The sequence below is a fragment of the Gorilla gorilla genome, chromosome 21 (genome assembly GCF_029281585.2).
Source record: "Gorilla gorilla gorilla isolate KB3781 chromosome 21, NHGRI_mGorGor1-v2.1_pri, whole genome shotgun sequence".
NCBI classification, from domain to species: domain Eukaryota; kingdom Metazoa; phylum Chordata; class Mammalia; order Primates; family Hominidae; genus Gorilla; species Gorilla gorilla.
Genome location: NC_073245.2, coordinates 56,477,303 through 56,493,758, shown reverse-complemented (window position 1 = coordinate 56,493,758; position 16,456 = coordinate 56,477,303). Strand labels below are relative to the sequence as shown.

General features: G+C 52.2%; 1 protein-coding gene across 5 annotated transcripts in view; it reads right to left on the bottom strand.

The window, feature by feature from the left end:
- Positions 1-15,460, bottom strand: part of GDAP1L1 (ganglioside induced differentiation associated protein 1 like 1) — a 33,653-nt gene extending 18,193 nt beyond the window's left edge. For 2 of the 5 annotated variants that reach the window (XR_008674554.2, XM_004062188.4), the window contains exons 1-3: positions 15,044-15,322; positions 5,215-5,407; positions 3,915-4,088 (exon numbers count right to left, since the gene is read on the bottom strand). Coding sequence is in view for 4 of the 5 variants with exons in the window: in XM_004062188.4 (XP_004062236.1) it covers positions 3,915-4,088; positions 5,215-5,407; positions 15,044-15,223 (547 nt within the window). In the remaining variant the exon portion in view is untranslated. Of the gene's footprint in view, positions 1-3,914; positions 4,089-5,214; positions 5,459-15,043; positions 15,327-15,355 lie in introns of those variants that run through there. The other 3 variants (XM_055373024.2, XM_019017526.3, XM_004062190.4) reach the window with 3 other exon arrangements.
- Between the last annotated feature and the right edge of the window lie 996 nt (positions 15,461-16,456).

The following is a 16,456-nucleotide window of genomic DNA, read 5'->3' as shown; positions in this document are numbered from 1 at the left end:
GTAGATGTCAGAAACCGATAGACCCAACCCTAGACCTGGTCATCTTCCCTGCCTCACTGCTTCTCCCCCTGCATTCTTCCCAAATTGCAGCATCCCCTCCCCGACACAAAGCCCAGCCAGATTCCTGGATTTGCCTTCAGCTCCTCCCACTACCTCACCCCACATCAAGTCATTCCCAGGTCCTGTTGATTCTTCCTCCTCCATCTTTCTCATATTTTCTCACATTTAACCTCCTCCATTTAACTGACTATCTCTTAGTTCAGACCCCATTAATGTCTCACCTAGATGATTTCACCCACCCTCTGTCACCTCCCCTCTCTCCCTTACAAGCCCTTCTCCCCACCCCTACCAGAGATATCTTCTTCACACACTTGACCATGCCACTCTGTTTAAAACCCATCCCTGGCTCCTCACTGCCCCCGGATAACATCCTAGCTCCCCAACTTGCCTTCAAAGAGCCTTCAGGATCCACTTGCCCTGCCTCTCACCTACTCCATCTTTCACTGAGTTTTCCCAACTGTTCCTGTCCCAATATGTACGTTTCAGCCACTGTACATGCTTGCTGTTCCCTGAATGTGCCAGACCACTCCACACCTCCAGGCTTCTGCTCATACTACTACTTCTTCCTAAAATAGCCTTATCCTCCTTTCCTGAAAGCCTCCTTCTAGATTCAGCTAAAGATTTCCTCCTCCATGAAGCCCTTCCTGATCCTGTAGGAGGTCTGCCCGCTCAATGTCTTTGTTCCCCAGTTTACGCCCTACAGACTTCTGCCAGGGAACGCAATCACGCTAATCAGAGCTGCCATTCACAACTCCATTAACCTTGCTGTCTATATGAAAAGAGCCCTCCTGGGCTTGAGTCCACAACCTGCCTGCTTGCTGTACATGGAGATTTTGGTGCTAACGTAGTTATCACTGAATGTGTATGTCTCCCTCTAACACTTGAGCTTCTGGAGAGCAGTGGCTATGTCAGATTCATCTTTGTTCCCTTAAAACTCAACACAGGCCTGGCACAGAGCAGGAGCTCAGTGAGTGTTGAATGAATGAATGAATGAAATGAGTGAGTGACTTAGGTTGTTTAGCTTCTGTCATCTGAGATTTCACCACCCGCTGCCCCATCTCCTGTCCTGACACAAATCCCAGTAAACACACTCCCAGATCATTCAGCTTCAGGGCTATATTAAGTCTCATTGATGTTTTATGAATGTGAAGGTCAAGGACAGCATCTTCTTTCTTGCGTGTCACCCAGCGCTGCCCATGTGGTGGCTTCAGACTCCAGGAGGGCAGGCCACCCCAAGAGAAGACTTGAGACTGATTAAGGGGTCACTGCAGGCTGGCTTCTACTCCTTCTGCACTCTGGGACCTCCCTCCTCTCATCCCCCAGCTGGGCTGGAGCCCTGAGATCCTCTCTGCCTCCTCAGAGAAAGATGGGGAGAGAGGGGGTGGGCTGGGTCTGCTCTGGACTCCCAGTGCCTTCTAGGCACCTTCAAATGGCTCAGGGCAAGATTGAGGGAGAGTGCCCCTAATTCCCAGAAGCCCTTGGGGACTGCCTCCAGCCCTTGGCCGGGACCCTGCCTACCAACAGCCAGGGCCTACCCCGTTCATTCTTCCCTCAGAGGAGAGATCTTCGTAAAATGCAGATCTGACCACGTCACTTCCCATCACCGTTTCTCCACTGCTCTTTGGACAAAATCCAAATTCTGCCAGACCCTCCTCCCCAGACATGCACCACGACCATTTCTACCCCACCTTGGGCTACACTTGCACCACACTGAGCTTCCTCCATTCCCCAAACACAATACACCCTGTCCTACTCCAGAATGTGAAATAATTCTCCCTCTTCCTCCCCTTCTACCTGCTACACATCCTCGGTCGCTGCTGCATTTTGGAAGGCTTCTGTGGCCCCGGAGGCTGGGGTGGACATCGTGTATACCCACAACCTCCCTGATCTCCTGCTCGTAACACTCATGGGCACCAGATTAAACATTTTTAAACGAATTTATTTTTGAGCAGGATATACATGTATATTGTTGAAATTCAAACAAGATTGAAGAATGTACTATAAAAGTAAATCTCTGTCCTCTGCAGCTGCAGTCTCTTAGTTCTGCTCCCCAAAGACACAAACTTGGCAGCTTCTGTGTATCCTTCCAGAAATACTCCTTGCAGTGCAAGCACCTGTGTGTCCATTTAACCTCATTCTGAGTACTAATGAGAGCACACTAGATTTTTTTTTTTTTGCCCTTCACTTTTTTCCACTCACTAATATATCTTAGGAAGCATTCCATACACCTATTAATTTTGAAAAACATCTGCACAGTATTCCGTTGTATGGAAGTACCCACAACTTATTTACCCAGTTCCCAATTCATGACAGCTGGGTAATTTCCAGCGATAGTCTTGCTCTTGCCAACTATGCTGCAGTGAATACTTTTGTTCATACTTCTTGGTGCATATGTTCAAGTGTAACTGCAGGGTAATCTCCAAGATGTGGGCTTTCCCATGTTTGACATAGAGTACCAGGCCGCCCTCCTGAGAGCTCATTCAAACTCACTTAGTTCTGCACTGTAATTGCCTGGTGACTTGTCTTTCCTTCCATGGAACTTGACCCTGGGATGGCAGAAGCTGTGTCTATTCCTGTTTGTCCCTAGTCCCCTGCCCAGGGCCTCATAAATGTTGTTGAGGGGGCTGTTGCTGGGAGCCAGATGTACAGGTAAATCCTGAGTCTTGGCCACATATGGTGGCTCATGCCTGTAATCCCAGCGCTTTGAGAGGCTGAGGCAGGCAGATCACCTGAGGTCAGGAGTACAAGACCAGCCTGGGCAATATGGCAAAACCTCATCTCTACCAAAAATACAAAAAATTAGCCAGGTATGGCAGCATGTGCCTGGGGTCCCAGCTACTTGGGAGGCTGAGGTGGGAGAATCGCTTGAGACTGGGCAGAGGAGGTTGCAGTGAGTCAAGATTGCGCCACTACACTCCAGCCTGGATGACAGAGGGAGACCCTGTCTCACAAAAAAAAAAAAAAAAAAAAAATTCTGAGTCTTGTTCAATGACAATGGTTCTCAAGGGACAGGGTTGAGTTCTACAACCTAACACCACCCCAACCCTGCCTTTGAACATTAGCCACGTTCCTTTGAGGGGGACGACATGACCATTCACTGAGCACCTATTATCTACTGAGAATCTTCAGGTGTCTTTTGGCTGTAGGACCCCATGGTGTTTGCTCAAAGCCTAGATCGTAGTCTGTGAACAGCTGCTGAGGGATTATCTGACTTAATCCAATACCCATTCACTGGGTGTCAGATACAAAAGGATGAAGTAGGCTGTGAGCATGTCCAGGCTGGCCATTAGGACAGGACATGCTCATGGGTGACCTTCAATCTGAGACCCCACTGGGGGCCTTGCCACATCTGGGCAGCCTTCCTTGGTAATCCTAACCCTGAGGTCACTCAGAGCCCTTGGCCACGAAGCACAGCCCTGACTGTCTAAGGCTGAAACTCGTGCGGGGAGAACAAACCTTGTGGGGACAGACAGCCCCATAGTCTCTGTATGTGGGGGCAGGACAAGAGTAGGGGACGGGGGAGGGGGATGGGAGCGAGACTGGCAGAGAGGGAGAGAGACATATTCTGTTAGAAACTGGGTGAATGAGATGGAAGGCCGGGAAGTCGGGGGTGAAGGGGATGGCAAGCAAGAGGAACAGAGAGAAAGAGCAAGAGAGAGAGAGAGACCAGCGGAGTGAGAAACCAACCCCAAGCACTCAGAGAGAGGCGGGGACAAATGGAGAATGCAAGAGGGAGAGAAGGAGGAGGAATGGGAGGACAGAGAGAGGCCCAGGAGAGGGAGGACATCCTTTGGAAGAAAGGAGTGGCGCGAAGGGGGAAAGCAGAGGGGCTGTCTCGCCGCCCTGGCACTCACTGCGGATCTCGGCCGTGGCGTACTTGGGGATCATGGAGTCGGTGGTGAGCTCGGGGTGCAGGATGCAGCCATGCGTGTAGGCATCCATGGGCAGCGCGTCCAGCAGCTCCCGGTACTGCAGCACCCGTGCGTGCTGCAGGCTGCCCACCTCGGGCATCAGGGCCACCACGTGCTCTGTGGGCACCGCCAGGGGCTGGGCAGGGAAGCCAGAGGGGCACCTGCCCCAGCCACCTGCCCCTGGCATCCCTGAGCCCCAAGATGTCTCTGCCCAGAGGCCCTGGGCACCCCCATGCTCGGGCTTGCCTGCTGGCGGACAGGGGATTCTAGTGGTGGCCCGGTCATCTCTCCTCACTGGGCTCTGCCAAGCTGTCCCCGAGGGCTAGCTCCTCTCAGCTCCAGACTTGCTGCCAGGCGGGGTCCTAGGCCCAGTGTTGCGGGATTCAAGAGAAGCTGCAACCTGGGTGCTCAATGCTTGGGTCCCCTTGACTTTTAAATGTTGGCAACCAATTCACATCTTTTAAAACAGTGCATGTCTGGGCCCTGATGCCCTCCCAGTGGGTGTCTGAGCCTATGCAATGGGCAGTAAGTTCCTGAGCCTGAGGAGGGCCTAAGGGGGGAGAGGACGGGGTCTCTGCGAGGTTCTGGGGTACCTGGGCCCTCCCCTGCCTGTGGGGTTTTGGGGTGTCTGGGCTCTCCCCTGTCCATGGGGTTCTGGGGTATCTGGGCCCTCCCCTGTCTCAGGGTTCTGGGGTGTCTGGGCCCTCGCCTGTCTCGGGGTTCTGGGGTGTCTGGGCCCTCCCCTCTCTCAGGGTTCTGGGGCGTCTGGGAACATGTCTTCAGGTTCCTATGGGGTCCTAGGGAATCTATGTTCCAGAGGGAGCTGGGCCCTGTCCTTGCCCTGGAACCCGTGGGAGATCTGGACCCTGTCTGTGGGGACCTAGAGGGTGGTCTGGAGCCACTCATGCTGAAGGGGCCATGCCTGTGACTCCAGAGCTCGGGGGAAAAGGCTATAGCCCCACTGCTCCTGGTTGGGGGGGCGGGTGTCTGGGTCATGCCCTTACAATACCAGGGGAGGGGAGGTCTCTGTATGGATCAGTAGCTATGCCTGTGGCTCTGGGGCTCTGGGGGCATCTGAACCCTGCCTGTGGCTCTGTGGCTCCTTTTTGGGGAGACTGGGCCTTGCCCATGGCTCCAGTGAATTTCCCAGACTTCCCAAAGTTCTGGGACCCCGTCTGAGCCTGTGGGGGCCCCTGAGGATCTGTGGTATGGAGTGGGCCCCTGGGTGGGGAGGCAGCCGTACCTCCTGTGAAGGTGCGCTCCACATAGTCAATGATCTGGTCATAGTCACTGATGATGTTGTCGCGGTGGATGATAACGGGCACCTCCTCGCCCAGGTTGAGCCGCATGAACCACGGCTCCTTGTGCTCGCTCTGCGGCAGGCTCACGTCCCGCTCCTCGCACACCAGGCCCTTCTCGGCGATCACCAGCCGCACCTGCAGGCGCCAGGGTCAGAACGGGGAAGGCGGGCGGACACAGGGGACACTCTGCCCAGGTGGGGCGGGGGTGTGCGGGGAGGGAGGTCAGAGGTCACACACAGGAGGGGACACGATTGCTTTCAGCCCGTTCTTGGGCACCTGGGTTTGGGGGGGATATCTCCCAGGGGCATGTGCCTGGTGGAGGGAGGAGCGCAGTTCTGCTTGGGGGACAAAGGGCAGTGCTGCCTGGTGGCTAAGGGGCTGGATTTGACAGCTGGACACATCTGGGATAGGATTCCTGGCTGTGTGAGTGTGGGCAGTCCTTAAACTTTCTGAGCCTCAGTTTTCTTATTTTAAAAATGATAGTATTAACAGTACCAACCCAGTGTCTGGGACAAATTATTGGCACTCAATTTGTGATCGTCGTTATCACAGTTGAGCACTCAGCCTGGCCCCAGGAGTAGATCTGGCCAGGAAATTCACAAAAACTGTTTTTTTCCCCCTTTTTTAAAGACAGAGTCTCGCTCTATTGCCCAGGCTGGAGTGCAGTGGCGCAATCTCAGCTCTCTGCAACCTCTGCCTCCTGGACTCAAGCGATTCTCCTGCCTCAGCCTCCTGACTACAGGCTGTCACCACTACACCCAGCTAATTTTTGTATTTTTAGTAGAGACAGGGTTTTGCCGTGTTGGTCAGGCTGGTCTTCCACTCCTGACCTCAGGTGCTCTGGCCACCTCGGCCTCCCAAACTGCTGGGATTACAGATGTTAGCCACCGTGCCTGGTCAGAAACTCTTATTATTATCATAATCAACAGCTAAATTTCTCAAATTATTTGGGGTACTAAGTGAGGGGAAAAGTAACTTGCCGACATTAGTCGAGCCCTTTATTTCCCCCAAACACCTCATCTGGTTGCCTGGTTGGAAACTCACAACAGCCCCTAGAGGAGGGTAGAATAGTATCTCCCCATTTTTCTTGATGAGAAAACTAAAGCCCAGAGATGGCAAGTAATCTACCCAAAGTCACACAGCAATTCAGCAGCAGACTTAAAACTGGAAGCAAGGTTCTTGACTCCCAAACCAGTGCTCTCTGCCCTGAGGGCTCCTTCCAGGGAGTTCTGGGCCTGCACCTTCCTGAGTCTTTCTTTATGTTTCTAGGGGCTCCCAGATACACATTTGAGCTGGTAGAAGCTGCCAGAGAGCCTTGAGGCTGGGGCATGCTCGTGACCCAGCCCAATATTTCTAAGCTAGAAGATGGCTAGAGATCACCTAGTCCTATTGCCCCCTGCCTGTGGACTCAGAAGGAAGGATGGGCTTGTCCAAGATCCCCTGGCAAGATGGCAAGTGGCCCCATTCTTATGCTTCCCTCCCCACCTTCCACTCTGGTCCAGGGGAGAGGGAGGGTATCCCCAAAAGAGGAAAGGCCCATTCCCCTTGAGCATCAATGTCTCCACCCACAGCTGAGATGGTGGCTCCTGGGACAAGTTAAGCATCCAGAAGAGGCAATGCAGTGTCATGGGCAGAACCTGAATGGTGTTGTTTCAAATGCCAGCTTTACACTTATTTGCTGGATGACTTGGCTTTACAAGTAGCTTTACTTTTTTTTTTTTTTTTTTTTTTTTTTTTTTTTTTTGAGACAGAGTCTCGCTCTGTTGCTCAGGCTGGAGTGCAGTGGTGCGATCTCGGCTCACTGCAACCTCTGCCTCCTGGGTTCAAGCAATTCTCCTACCTCAGCCTCCTGAGTAGCTGGGATTACAGGAGCATGCCACCACGCTTGGCTAATTTTTGTATTTTTAGTAGAGATGGGGTTTCACCATATTGGCTAGGCTGGTCTTGAACTCCTGACCTCAAGCGATCCACCTGTCTTGACCTCCCAAAGTGCTGAGATTACAGGCGTGAGCCACCATGCCTGGGCAGCTTTACTTCTTTGTGCCTCAGTTTTCCCTCTTATCCAGTGGGAGTCCTATAGTAATTGCCTCGGAGGCCCGCTGTGAGGATGAAATTCATTAGTCCCTGTGGAATGGTGCCTGGAACACAGTAGGGGTAATGTGTCTTAGCTGCTGGTATGAGGGCAGGTTTTGGAGGCAGACAGACTTTGACTTGGAAGCCTAGCTCTACTGCTTATTTGCTGTGTGACCTTGAACAAGTCACTTGCTCTCTCTGATTTCTAGCTTCTGTGAAGTGAGGAATGCAAGTGTGAGGTTGAAATGGGCTGTTGTGGAGACAGCCCCAGCACAGAAGGTTAATACATGAGTTCTAGCATCACTTATTACACACACACACCACGCACATACCCTGGTGTGTCCTAGAGTACTTCATGCCCCACCCTCACAGTGAACATAAACACCTCCTCCTGTTTGGTGGATCATCGGAAGGGAAGGGTAACTTGCCCTGAAACACCCAACATTCATTCACAGACTTATTTGCTCCATTAGCCAAGAGCAGGTCCTATAGGTGGGGCACATGGTGCAGGTAGAGACCCTGGGCTAGGAGGCAGGGACTCAAGTCCTCATCTTGGATCTGCCATAGCAATGCTGTGTGACCTTAGAGCAATCACTGCCCCTTTCTGAGCCTCCTTTTTCTCATCAGCAAAACAAGGGGGCTGGATTCAGTGTTCAAAGAGTGCCCCGCAGCCCTGCTGCAAGCTGACACTACTACATTCACAACCTTGCAGGAGGCAGGAGACAGGGCTGGCTCTGCCTCCCTCCTCGGCAGTGGGAGGGAGCTTCTGGTTCTGTCTGAGAGAGGGGGAAAAACTGTTGCAGACAGTGAGCAGCCTGGGGGCAGCATCTGTTTGGGTCTGAGTGTGTGATTGCGTGTGTATGAGTGAGCAAATGTGTTTGTGTGTCTGCGTGTGTGTGAGTGTGGGTGTGCATGGAAGAGTGTATGAGTAAGTGTGAGTATCCAAGGACTGTGAGTGTGGATGTGAGAGTGCACATGTGTGCACATGTGAGTGTGTGCCATGTGTGTGCCCGTGTCAGTGTGAGTGTGCATGCGTGGGAGCAGGTATGCATGTGTATATTTGAGCTCATGGGCGGCCTGTGCCCTGGAGAAGCCCAGAGTAGTGGAGACTGGAGTTTGGCTGGAGCAGAAAGCCCCCTTCTCTTGTCTTTACCTGGCCCTCCATCCTCCAGGCCAAGCTGGGACCTCTGAATGGGTGGAAACAGAGTCCAAACCAGGCCTTTGCCCTTGGTAGGGCCAGACAGTTGGCCTTCCATCTTGGCAGGGCACCTGCCTCCAGGGGCCGCTCCCATGCTCTACCCTGGGTCTCCCGTGAAAGTGTCAGGGCTGCTATTTGGGGAGGGGACTATATCTTTAGAGGCATGACAATCCTGCTTGGAGCTGCTTTGGGGTCACCCTGGCAGGCGGCCAAGGAGACTTTCACCTTTAGCTGAGCTACAGGCCAGAGCCATGTGTCACCCTGTGGGGGAGGGGACCCAGAGAGGAAGCCAAGCCTAAGGGAAGGGCATTCAGCTACCAAGGCCATCTGCCATCTCTGCCCCCTGGAGGCTGGACTAGACCTAGGTGGTCACCACTTAGTGTGATCAGACATCACCCATCTCTAGGTAAACGAACTTCCCTGTGGGTGCCTGAAAATCACCCACGGTGCCGCATTGTCATGGGTCAGGCACTGCCTCTCCTTACCCAGGCCCTTGTTTAATGTGATGGGCTGGGTTGGTGTCTCTGCCTAGTCATTTAGTTGCGGTGTGACTTTGTATAAAACACTTAGCATCTCTGACCTCAGTTTATTTCAAATTCTTTTTAAAAAAAATTAGTAGGCCTTATTTTTAGAGCAGTTTTAGATTTACAGAGTCAAACGGCTTTTTAACATAACACCTTACAGCTTGCAAATCCATCACTTTTCACCACTTGTTTATTGAGTGCCTACTATGTGCCAGGTCTTGTTGGAAACTTAGCAGTGAACAAAACAATGATCCCTGCCCTCAGGGAACTGACATGTCAGTGGGGGCAGGCAGATGATAAGCAATTTGGTCTGTCAAAAGACGGTGAGTGCTTCCAAAAAAAGAGAAAATAGAGCAGGGAAGGGGAATCGGGGTACCATGGTGTGAGGGAGAAAGGTAGCAATTTTAATTAAGGTGGTCTATTAGGGCAGGCCTCTCGAGAAGGTGGCCCTTGAGCAAAGGCTTGAAAGAAGTGAGGAAGTGGTCCACACAGGGACCTGGGGAAGAGAGCTTCAGTCAGAGGGAACAGCCAGTGCTAAGGCTCTAAGCATGTTGGACATGCTCAAAAGACAGCAAGGAAGCCAGTGTGTCTGGAGCAGGGCAGTCAGGAATAGACGAGGAGGGTAGGAGCAGAAAGGGTTGTGCATAGGATTTTTTTTTTTTTTTTTGAGACGGGGTCTCACTCAGTTGTCCAGGCTGGAGTTCAATGGTGCAATCTCAGCTCACTGCAACCTCCATCTCCTGGATTCAAGCGATTTTCCTGCCTCAGCCTCCCAAGTAGCTGGGACTACAGGCATGCACCACCATGCCTAGCTAATTTTTGTTTTTTTTGTTTGTTTGTTTGTTTGTTTTGAGCTGGAGTTTCGCTCTTGTTACCCAAGCTGGAGTGCAGTGGTGCAATCTCGGCTGACTGCAACCTCCGCCTCCCAGGTTCACGCGATTCTCTTGTCTCAGCCTCCCGAGTAGCTGGGATCACAGGTGCACACCACCACGCCCAGCTAATTTTTGTATTTTTAGTAGAGACGGGATTTCACCGTGTTGGTCAGGCTGGTCTCAACCTCCTAACTTCAGGTGATCCGCCTGCCTTGGCCTCCCAAAGTGCTGGGATTACAGGCACGAGCCACCATGCCCAGCCTGTATTTTTAGGAGAGACAAGGTTTCACCTGTTGGCCAGACTGGTCTCAAACTCCTGACCTCAGGTGATCCACCCACCTTGGCCTCCCACAGTGCTGGGATTATAGGTGTGAGCCACCACGCCTGGCCGGGTTGTGCACAGGATCTTTTAATCCACACTCCCAGGCCAAGGGGTCCATGAATTAATTCAGGGACTCCTTGAACTAGGATGGGAAAATTACATGTTTATTTTCAGTAATCTCAAACTGACAGTTAGCATTTTCTTCAATTATGAATGTAGGCGATAAAGTAGGGTAGCGTTTAGCAGTGCCTGCAATATTGTCACCACTAGGAATCAGATATTTTCATCACTTCACAGTTGTTGCAGTTGTCTCAAAATATCATGCGCACTCATCACGACTCCAACATGACAGTTGTTATGAGATCGGCCACCAGACCGTGTTATATAAGGGGTTAATAAAGAAACATAAATATTATTATATAACACCGTACTTCAATATGATTGGTTTTCGTTCTAATCTAAAAATCCTATACATTTTATTTTATTCAATTAAAAACATTATTCTGAGAAGGGCCCATACACTTCCCCCAAGTTAGGTCTTGACTCAAGCAAGGTTAGGACCCTGCAGGAGGGCCTGAGGCCATTGAGAGGACTCTGGAGTTTTCCTGAGGGACCTGGGGAGCCACTGCAGGCTTCTGAGCAGAGAAGCAGGGAGATGCATCTCATTGTTGCCCCCATCAGCTCTCCTCTCTGGGGCTCCTCTTAGGTGAAGGGAGGCGGTACACGGTCAAGTGCAGCATGGACAAGTTGGAGGGTCAGCCCTAAGAGTTTGAAAGGCAAGGGCAGGGTGGGAAAGAGAGCTCATCCTTCACCCCCTTGCTTCTCTCCTGCCATGCCTGGGTGTCTGAACTGGCCTCTGGCAGGCCCCAGACTTGGGTCTCTTGCCCCTGGGATCTGAAGGCTGGGCCAGGGGCCCTCCAGAGGTACATCCAAGACAGGGCAGACCCTGAGAGGAGGCAGTAAGGGAACCATGAACCAGGCTTGCTGCAGGGAGCCAGAGACGACCCTCAGAGACTCACTCTGGTGGAAATAACAGCAGTAACAACAGCCAACTCTTATTATCACCTCCTCTGTGCCAGGCACTATTGTAGAGCTTTACATGCATTAGATCTTAATCCCTATGAATTCCAATGAAATTGGTACTAGTACCTCCCAGTACCCTCACTTTTAAGAAAAGGAAGCAGGCACAGAGATTGTAAGTAACTTGCCCAGTCACACAGCTAGGAAGTAGCAGTCTTGGTTTTTGAAAAGGGGCAGTTGTGAGGACAGATGGATGCCCCAAAGTCAAGGGGCACCGAGAGGTAGGGCAGTTCTTCCTGCCTGGGGAAGGAGGAGGGAGGCACGTTGTATCAAACATCTGGTTCATTTCCCTGCTGAGAAAACTGAGGACCAGAGAGGGTCAGGTCACACAGCCAGTTAGTGGGACTGGCAGCACTAGAACCTTGGTCTCCTGACTCTATGCTTTTTTGCCCCTCCTGGCCTCATTCTTCCCCACAAAGGAGGAAGAGGCTGGGGGCAGGAACAGCCTCAGAAGCATCCTAACATTGACCTTAGGCATTTAGAGCCTCCTTCAAACCCTGTGGCCCCAAACAATGACCTATGATAGTGCTTGAAAGCTCAGTCTTAACAGGCAATTGTTTAAGGCATTGTGCTAAGTGTGTGAACATGCATGATATCACTCAATCTCCTCAACCCTCTCCCCCAAATATATGAGAAAGCTGACTTAGAGAGGCAAAGAAGACACTTGTACAAAGTCACATAGCTGGGAATGGCAGAGTTGGGGTTTGACCGCATGTCTGGCTGATTCCAAAATCCATGCCTTTATAACAGCACCCAGCACTTAACTGAGCACTTTCTATGTGCCACGTGCTATTCTAGGTGATTGACATGGATACTTTTGCTGAATCCTTACAATGACCCTGTTGGGGAGGCACCATTAATATTCTCAATGTACAGGTGTGGATATAACTGGGGCGTGAGAGGTTAAGCAGCTTGCATGGGATTACCCAGCTGGTCAGTGGTAGAGCTGAGATGGAAGCCCAGGCAGTCTGGTCATAGAGCCTGGGCCCTGGACCCACACACTGTCCTGTTGCCCTCTGGGTCTGGAATGATCTCCAGATGCCCAATGGAGCCACCATCACTCCTAGAGGTGGACTATTTTTTTCCATTCATATTTCATGTGCCATTAAAGACAGGCTATTTAGATGCTTGACAATGGGGGACTGCCCTCTTTATATAATTAAGGCCCTTCAGGATTGGAGAGAAGGAAGAAAACTCACCTGCTAAGCTCCTACTACATGCCAGGCAGTTAACATATGCCTATGTCTTCTAAAGGAATTCTGCAGGGTAGGATGTAAAATCCCCTTTTCCAGATAGGGACATTGAGGCACAGAGAGGTAAAGTGACTTGTCCAAGGTCACTCAGCCAGTAAGTAGCCAAGACGAGAATAGAACCCAGGACTATATGACTGCAGAGCCCATGCTCTTTCTGCCAAGCTACACTGCTTCTAGAATCCACCATGGGCCCCGGGGTAGGGGGAAGGCCCTGGTATGGGAGACAGAAGGATGCCCAGGTTAGCTTGGCCAGAGACTTGGTCAAAAGTGGGGCTGCAGCAGATGGTCTCATCCTGACTCAGGGGCCACCTCAGCCCTGAGCTCACGCTACATAGGAAATATTTCATGAAGCAAAGAACAGGAGGCTCCCTCATGATATGGTTATGGGAGATGCCACCTCCCTGCCCCCTGTCTGGTCCCCGCCGCTGGAGCCCACTTCCTGAGGTTCTAGTGGGGAGGAGGTTCTAGACTCTGAAGGGCAGTCTGATTCATCTCCAAAGCCCCCATCCCCAGGCTCCTTGAACGAGGCCTGGCACGTGCAAGCATGTGCAGAATTTGTGGATGACTCCAGTATGACCTTGACTAACTCTGGCCCCTCCTTTAGCTAGTGCCTTAATAACATCATAACAGCCGCTCCTGGTGGCTCACACCTGTAATACTAGCACTCTGGGAGGCCAAAGTGAGTGGATCACTTGAGATCAGGAGTTCGAGACAAGCCTGGCAAACATGGTGAAACCCTGTCTCTACCAAAAATATAAAAAAATTAGCCGGGTGTGGTGACGTATGCCTGTAGTCCCAGCTACTCAGGAGGCTGAGACAGGAGAATCACTTGAACCCAGGAGGCGGAAGTTGCAGTGAGCCAAAATCATGCCACTGCCCTCCAGCCTGGGCAATAGAGCAAGACTCTGTCTCAAAAAAAAAAATCATAACACTCATTATCAACAGAGTCTTGACCTCTCGCCAGGCACTGCCATCATCAGTACTTTTTGTGCATCATATCACATTTCACTCTCATAATAGCCCTCCGAGGAAGTTACTGCATTCACCCCATTTTACAGATTATAAAGCTGAGGCTTTGCACAGGCAAAGGGACCTGTCCACAGCTCCACAGTGAGTCAGTGGGCAATATGATTGGTGGACCAGCTTCATCAGCATCACCTGGTCGCTTGTTGGAAAGGCAGCATCTTGGACCCCATTCCAGACCCACTGAATCAGGATCCTTGGGGTAGAATCCAGCAGTCTGGGTTTTAACCAGGATCATCCAGGGATTCTAATGCACGCTCAAGTTTGAGTAGTCCCAGTCTATAACACTAAGTTCCTAAGTTATACCCCTTCTTCAACAACCATATCAGCAACCCTGAGAAGGGGTTGGGATTGGAAGTGGCTATTGTTATATCACTATCCCGCTTTCCAGATGATGAAATGAGCCTGGACCAAGACTCAAATCTAAGTATTTGAGCTCCAAGGCCCTTTCTCTTCATGGATTCTGTTTTTCCATCTGGAAAATGAACGAATGGAACAAAAGGATCTTCCAGGAAGAAGAGGAGTCAGAAGGTCAGGCAGTGGTGCCGCTTAGGCCCCTGCAGGACCTGCCTCTGGGCCCTGGCCATGGTGCTGAATCCGTGGCCCAGAGACGGGACAACAGCCCAGGGTGGGAGATTGCGCCCCTAGAGGCGCCCCTGTCTGAGGGGTGCAGTTCACAGCCTCACCCCCAGGAAGCGGGAACCCTGAGAATCCAGTTGGATTTCCAACTGCCCCTCAGGTCCCCTAGGTCCTAGAAGCATTTTAGGGGCTGGGGCCACTCTGTGCCTTTAAGAGCAAAACAGACCTGATGGGCTGAGCCGAGCTGGTGTGAGGGGATGGTTTAACTCCTTCCTTCTCAGCTCAAGACACGGAGTGGGGGGTGGGCGACGACTGGGGACAGACCCTCCAAGCCCTAGCCAGAAGGCGGCCCGCAGACAGAGGGGCAGAGGAGCTGTGACCTGGGGGCCTGCAGTGTCCGGGACGGCAGCGTGCAGGGAGCGACTGAGAGGGGGCTACCGAGGCTGGACCCCAAGAAGCGCTTCTTCTCCCTCCCCGCAGCAGCAGCACCTCCCACCCCACCAAGCCGCCTTCCCAGCAGTGCCCATTCCCTTCCCCTCGCCTTTGTCTCTTTTCTCAGCCCCCCCACCCGCCCCGCACCCCAACAGACCGGCTGTTTCTGGGAGGGAAAGAGGCAGAATGGATGCTCCTAAAATTGCGAACTGTGCTCCTGGGGCCCAGACAGAGCCTGTCGCTTCCCAGGTGAGCAGCCCTGGAAGGAACCCCTGCGTCCCCCGACCTCCGGGACCCCCAAACCCCAGGTTATCCCCTCTGCAGTCTTTCGCCGCCCTCAGATCCCTCAAGCCCTGGGGCTCCCCTCCCCAAGCTTCCTGGCCACCGGCGCAGGCGGCTCCCGGCCCGGCTCTACCTTCTGCGAGCTGAAGGACTGGGTCCAGTGGTACAGAACCAGGCTCTCCCTGGGCCAATGGGCGGGGCTGGCCGCCTCGGGAGCGTCGGGGGCCTCCGCCGGCTTGGCCGCATCGCTCTCCAGCGCGGAGATGGGCCACCAGCTGCAGTTGGTGGGGGTCAGATTGTTGGGGGTCGCCATGACAGCCCGGAATCAGAGGCAGGAAAGAAGGAGGCTCCGGCGCGGCGGCTCTCTCTCGCCCAGCATCACATGGCCTCGCCGAGCCTGCCCCTCTCCTCCCTCCCTCCCCGCTCCGTGAATGTCATTACTCACCGGGCAGTTGGGGGAGGGGGCGAGGGGATCCCGGGAGCTCCTTTCTCCTCCTCCCCCTGGCCCGCGCCAGAAAAGCCGCCAGCCCTCAGTGTCAGGCTCCCTGCAAGGGTGGAAGGAGCCCGAGGAAGTGGGCCGTGCCCCCCAAACAGCTCAGTGTATTGGGCCAGGCACCTGCCAAAGATTCCACCCTCATCAACGCTTTCCTGCCTCTCAGTCTTCTAAGGGGCAAATACTTCTTAACTGGGATTCTAGAGATCTATTCCTTTAGAAATTAGTGTCTGGAAATTACTTGTCTCGCTTTGAAGCTGTTATCTTCTAACTTTTCCCCTGAAGGGCCTCGAAGGGCAGAGGGAACAGACTATGATTTATTTAACAGACACTTACATAGCACTTACTGTATGCCCAGGCACTGTTCTAAGAGCTTTACAACTATCAGCCCATTTAGCTCTCACAATAGTCCTATTAGCTTCATTTTACAGAGAAGGAAACTGAGGCACAGAGAGGCTAAGTGACCTTGCCCAAGGTCATCGAGCTGGTAGGTGGTGGAGCTGATGTGAACATAGGCAGTCTGGCTCCAGAGTCTGTGCTCCTAGCCATAAGGTCATGATAATATGGTAAGAATATAAACAATGGCACAGCAACCATTTATCAACCTGAGCCCCTTACATGCATCATCTCATTTCATCTGCACAATAATCATTTTTCACGGATGAGGAAGGCGAGGCTCAGAAATGTCAAGTAATTTGTTCAAGGTTGCATCTTCTACCAAGGCACAACCAGACGAGCCCAAAGAAAGCCCATAATGCCTTTGCTGTCACAAAGTCTGCCCTAAACATTCATAAGAACTTCAGCAAAGTTCCTTAATACACCTATACTTCCGTTACTATAAATACTGTGTTTTAATTTATTTACCATTGAGGAAATACAGAAGCAGACCCTGGGACAACAGATGCAAATAGATGTACTAGGAAGATAAGCTCAGTCCTCCCTTTCACCCCGACCGCCCACCCCCATCCATCATGCTGCTAAGGACTCCTGGGTACCTCATCCCCCAGGCTGTAAGCCTGGCTCATAAGGAACCGGTGAACCTCCTTCTACCAG